Source organism: Girardinichthys multiradiatus, chromosome 12 (genome assembly GCF_021462225.1).
Source record: "Girardinichthys multiradiatus isolate DD_20200921_A chromosome 12, DD_fGirMul_XY1, whole genome shotgun sequence".
In the NCBI taxonomy this organism is placed as follows: domain Eukaryota; kingdom Metazoa; phylum Chordata; class Actinopteri; order Cyprinodontiformes; family Goodeidae; genus Girardinichthys; species Girardinichthys multiradiatus.
Window position 1 is genome coordinate 11,051,273 of NC_061805.1, and position 6,119 is coordinate 11,057,391.

Below are 6,119 nucleotides of genomic sequence, written 5' to 3' on the forward strand. Positions count from 1 at the left end.
GTGCATTACTCGTTTTAAAAGACACTAACCGTGGTAAGGGTCCTTTTCTAATAAAAAACGCACACTAACAATAAAAACACAGCTGGGTAGTTACGTATAGATTTCCTCTGCAGGACTTCACAAAACCGTTGCAAAAAGTGTACAGAAGGCGAAAAAAATGCTAACTCTGCTTTGTTTGTATTTTGGTTGATGACATCACAAGAGGAACAAAATTTGAGGTCAGCTGGCACTAGTAAATATTACTGCAGAAATACAGATATATTTCCTCATACATTCTAAAGCATCAAAGCTGAATTTGACAATGACAAAGACTGTCTTCAAACCTTTACTGGTACAAATCATTGGTGTTTTTTAGGTGAAGTGTTGTTGGAACCTTACTGCACAGCAACTCTGGAAAACCCAGTTAACTTTGCATTTCGACCAGAACGAGGTTCAGTTCAGTTTATTGTGTTTGAAGTAATTAAGACAATCAATTTTTAGTTAAAATTTCCTAAATTTGTATCATTTGGATACTCTTTAGCTTAACTGGTCCTCTTCAAAAACAGCTTCCAGGTGATCCATTGTTGCTCAATTTTCCTAGAAATCCATGCAGAGTTTTCATATACAGGACATTGGAAAGTAAACCCCTGTGAAGTAAAAATGTTATTAAAAACATGGATGAATCTGACTTATGTGACGTCACCACAAAAATGTGCGCTTGGCGGCTTGTTTTTGGACTGATGCATTTTTTAAATCCTAACTATAAAAACAAAACAGCAAAACAAACAGAAAACCGAATTTACAGTAAGTGTGATTGATTTACCTAAACGTCTGGCTAGTAGCTTTAACAGACTTTCTTGTAGGAATAAAACCAGCTACCACCTCTCGTTCTATCCTTGGGACTAGCAAGTTACCTGAACCACTTTCCTTATCCCACTTAGCATTGTTATATTTATACTGTGCCAATACTGGTGCTCAGTGAGTGATTCTTCTATTGTGTTCACACATCTCGACAGGAAACACTAATGGCTGCTGGTTTGATTGAAGGCCACGTGACACTTTGAGCCTGGCCATCCTCTTTCTTTTTTTTTCCACTGACTTGTCTGAGCTTTTTTGAACCCACCCCGTTTGACAAAGGGCCGCCCCAAATTTATCACGCTAGACAAACCCCTTTAAGTTAATTACTCCGTGTCGAGGCCAACAACGCCGATGTGAGCTGACACGAAAACTCTCAGGGCGGACCTGCTGAGCGACCGGGAAGGCCTGGGGCACCCACTGCCTCGCTGCATCCCCCTGAGTATAATGCAGCACTCTGAGGGGAAGGAACAGAAGGGGGTGAAGAAGTGAGGGCAGGCCTGTTTACAAAGAGTAAAGAACGTAAGATTTCAATAGATGCAAACACATTCTTTTCTAACAATGTGATTAAAGATGATAAAACCTCCCAGGAAAGAGTTAATATCTCCTCTGAGCTCCATAAGTGTGGGTGCTGGAAGGAGAAAATTAAGCCCTCATTAAAAAAAAAAAAAGAAAGTTAATTCATTTCAATCAGACATGCCCTCCTTTTTTACTGGGCCACATACTTTAGAATAAAACACCTCCCTTTAGTTCAACTATTTGAAACCTCAAGTTGTTAAGAAACTGTGTCAATACATATTATTCCCAACTCCAGAAAAAAACACTTTAGGATGGATTTAATATATCGGGGGCAAAAAATGAGGGCAGCATTAAAGAGATTGCAGGTGCATTTTATGCATCAGTGTGTCATGTGCTGATGTGCTTCATTTCAGTGATTAAAGCATCCCATTAATGAAGATGCACTGAACAGACCTGCTGATTCCATAAGAGCCATAATATACAAATGGTAACAAATGTGTTGCAGCTTCACTGATAGAGGTGGTAGATTTGAATCCAACAGCAAACAAAGGAAGAGCAATATTATCTCCATTTATTCATCAAAGGATTTGTCCCCAACTGACATTTGATTTTTAACAAACTCAACACAAAGAGCATGAAAGAACATTCTACTGAATAATGTATTTATAAATAATAAGAGTGGAAGATCTCATTTTTTGATGCCGCGTTTTCAGTATTTGACCTGCTAATTTCAGATTAGAGCCAAATAAAAAAAGGTCCGGTTCTGATCTGTGGCTGATTACCTAGTGAATCACTAGCTTTTAATCTCTTTTCTCTTACATTATTATCTTCAACAGTTGTTCTTCGATTGGCTCTGATCAGAGATCAGCAGGTCATGTACTGAAAAATTGTTTCTCCCCAACACATTAAATTATATTTGGTCTATAAATGCATCAAACAACTGCATGTACTTTCACCTTTTTAAGATTAATGAAAAGCAGATGCAGGTTAGGAACATAGGTTTTGATGTATAAATGAGGATAATCTTGTAATTCCTTTATTTTCATTTGGATACAAAACCGCCACCCATTTTTCCCCTTTCTGTGTTATAGTCCTTGGAAAATAAAACTCTGATCCAATCACAATCGCAATCAGCAGGTCTGACCATAAGGAATACCAGAAATCGGTACTGGCCAGGCAAAGCCTGATTGACGCATCTCTACTTTTGTGTTTTAACTTCTGAAGAATAAAAGAATCAGAGAACATGTGTGTTCTTGCAGGGACCTACCCAGATCTCCTTGAACACTGTTATCATGGGAGGTCCTGCTGGACGTGGTGGAGTCCCCATCACTGGGCCATATCTGGCCCCTTTTACGGATCCCGATGATAGAGGGGGCGCCGTGCTGCTTCAGGCATTTCTGTGACAGAGGGGTGGGTGGGCTGCCGCTGTCAATGGATAGTTGTGAGTGCTGGGAGGGAGAGCGACTTTTCTCCCTGAACATAGGGTAGGTGGTGGGGCTAGGAGACACTTGGCTGGACTGGCCCGAGGAGAAGTCCTCCTCGCTGGATGTCAGGTTCTCGTTGGAGCTACAGTCTGGTGTGTAGCCGCCCCCAACATCATCAAAGCTCCCGGGGGAGTAGGAGCGCCTTGGCCAAGTGAGGTGAGGATCCTCCTCTACGCTGCGGTCCCTGATGTGGATCACCCGAGTGTCTCCTTCACCCATCATTCCTCCAACATACACACTGGTGTAAGGCTGGCATTCGACTGGCTGCCTCTCTGACTTCCCCTCAGTGGACCTGACTGAACTGTCTTTCAGGAAGTGTGGGCTGACCTCAGTATCATCAGGTGACCCATTGAAGCTGCAGTTTCCTTCAGTGGATCTGCCTCTCTGAACAGGCTTGACAATGTCCGCTGTGGCAGCCGACAAGTTCCCTGGCAGGGAATGCAGGGACCTCTTACGCTCCATCTGCATGGCCTGACAGCCCAGGGTGCTGATCTTATCCGAGACCTCCTTATCGTTCACCCTCACCAGCCCTCGATCGTGATGGTACTCCATGTTCACGTAGAAGGGTTTCTCCTGGCTTCCCATCACTGATAATCCCCTACTGTCCCCTGCTGTGTGAGAATTGGCCCTCCTGATGCGCTCGAAGTTGGACCTCAGAGCTGCCACAGATCCTGTTCCCACTGGGAACTCAGGAGGCTCAGAGTCGTGGCGAACAGGTGACACCCTTTCTTTCTGTTTTGCTGTAGACAAACCATCTAGTGTTTCCTCTGGATGTCCTATATTTCTTGGAGTCTTGCATGAGCTCCTCTGCTTCTGCTCCTGCTCATCTGCCGGCGGCTCATCGGTGTAGGACCTCCTGTTTTCTGATCCACTGGGCAGATCTCCATCATTCATTGGTGGCATATTTTTAAAGCCCCATCTCTGCCCGTCATAGGATTTCCTTTCTTTAGCGAGGAGAGTCTGCAGGTAGATCATCCGAAAACGCTCCTTGTTTACTTCTTTCTCCAAGAGCCGGATAGAGGACTTGCATTTGTCCAGCTCCTGTTCAATGTCCCCTAATGAGTTAAGATCCATTTTAGGGGGATCAGACTCCGGGAACTGGGCTCTCCATGCATCCACAAACCCCAATGGTTCCACCATTGCAAAGACCCGTATATAAAACTAATCTACCAATAAGATCCACTGATCTACAGCTTCTGCTTGGCTTGATTGTTTACAACTCACAGCTTCCATAGTTCAGCAGCACGCAAGAAAACAATAAAATTATACAGCATCAAATTCACCGGTCCGGCTTTATTACCGCTTTCAATAAACTCCAAGACATGCGACTTTCTCCCAGTTTTCCAGCTCGATCCTGAGAGGAGGCAGTGCGGTCTCTGGAGATCCTCTGTCTCTGGGTTTGGTGTCTGTCTGACTCGCAGCTCTCTGCTGTTTGGCTCCCCGTCAGTCGCAGCACGAAGAGGAGGGGCCACTGGATGCAGTTCAGATTTATGCCTCAACTAAATAAAAAACAAGCTTTACCCGCTTTAGGATGGTTTCTAACTGTAAACGGTTAGAACTAAAAAAAAAAAAAAAAAAAAAATCCTTCGGATCATTTAAATTCGAGTTAAAACGTAAAAACAATTTCGCTTGGCTTGCGTAAAACTGGAGACACATTTAAAGTGAAAAAAAAGCGATAAAAGCTTAGTTCTTGCGCAGCTTCGAATGGTCACATATAGTCCAGGTCAGATGGGTAGAGAAAGGAACTTAGTTTTGAAGGTTCCTCAAACTAAATATATCTCTGGAACATACTAATCTTTTCCTCTTTTCTATCCAGCAGCTCCAGACATGTGGGTTAATCACAGCAGCCGTGTACTTTCAGTTGCGTGCTATGAAACCTCTGAAAACTTGGCCTAATCCCGCTGCCGTTAACATCTGAGGCTGCCTCGTGAACACTTCGCCACCTTGCGGTTCAACTGCTCAACTGTTGCATTCAAGCGCAATCCCAACTTTTCAGTTTTCACATGCGAAATGGTGTGTTCGCAAGCTTTCGTGTACGACGCTTAAAATACTATAACTTTCTATTCGATACTTAACTAAAAGGCTGTTTCACTGCATTCAATGAATCTAGAAAACCTTTAATTCGTTCCAGTCAGGGGCGCCACCAGAAAGTTAGCAAAGTGAATACCAGATGGTCTTACTTCTAATCTTGGGGTAGCCTTGGCTAGAGTAACATCTAAGGTCATGAACGAAGAGGACTGGGGTCCTTGTATTGATTCACAGCTATAGTTCTCCACTATATTAAAGTGTGATTATTTATTTATTGTTTTAATATTTGGAGAGGGGCACAGGAGAGGCACAGCCCACCATTAATTCAAGAACCCTTAACAGGGGGTAGTGGGCTGTTACAAATTCAGCTTTGACACTTACAATGGTCAAAGCTGAATTTGATTATTTTATGCTCATTACATATTCAATAAAATCAATCAGTTTGTGATAATAACGCAGTATCAGAACGTATGAGTTAAGGTGATGCTTTCAAGTTTGAGAATATGTTATGAACTGTCAAACATGGTGGTAGCAATATCATGCTGAAGATCTGTTCCAGTGGCACTGGTGCATCGCACAAACAGGGTAGAATAATAAAGATGGAGGACTACCTCCAGATTACAACAGCAAGATGGTTGAATTTGTGGATGCAGATGGGGGTTTCCAAAAAGACAATCACCCAGACCATTTTAAAAAGAGGTTTTGCAATAGATAAACGAGGCTAACATTAAGATTCTGGAATGGCCCAATGTCAACCCTATTGCAATTTTTTAGATTATACTTAAATGCTGGATCAATGTCAGGAAACCAACCAGTTTAAATAAATTTCTTCTATTTCTGATAAGAAGTGGGGTTAAATAGGTAGACTCATGTCATGACCTTGTTTATGCAACAAAAAGCCTGTTAGGAATGATAAAAGGGCTTTATATGAGACTTCAGACCATCTTCGCAACGCATTAAAATCCACCTTTTTTGAGTTTTTTAAAAATAAAATTAAACTATATTTTTTCGAATAATTCTGGCCAAGTCTGTGCTGTCTGGATATTGTAGGGTTCAAGATGGATCCCATGTAAGGCGGTCGCAAGCCAAAAAAGCCTTAAAATAGCTTTATTTTCTGAACCAGATTTTGGTGTTTTTTTTTTTATAGTATTACTTGTTAGTTCTAAAAATAATGTTTTGCTTATCCAATCGTTAAACTTTGAAGATATTAGAAAAACCCATATTTCCTGAACTAACCAATGAGGCACTTCCTGT

At 42.0% G+C, this 6,119-nt stretch overlaps 1 protein-coding gene across 1 annotated transcript in view; it reads right to left on the minus strand.

Moving 5' to 3' along the window:
* The window catches only part of si:dkey-91m11.5 (PH_BCR_vertebrate and RhoGAP_Bcr domain-containing protein), a 45,415-nt gene extending 40,650 nt beyond the window's left edge, over positions 1-4,765 (minus strand). The window contains exon 1 of the mRNA XM_047382005.1: positions 2,621-4,765. Within this exon, the coding sequence (XP_047237961.1) occupies positions 2,621-3,977 (1,357 nt within the window). The 5' untranslated portion in view covers positions 3,978-4,765. The remainder of the gene's footprint in view (positions 1-2,620) is intronic.
* Positions 4,766-6,119: the final 1,354 nt, after the last annotated feature.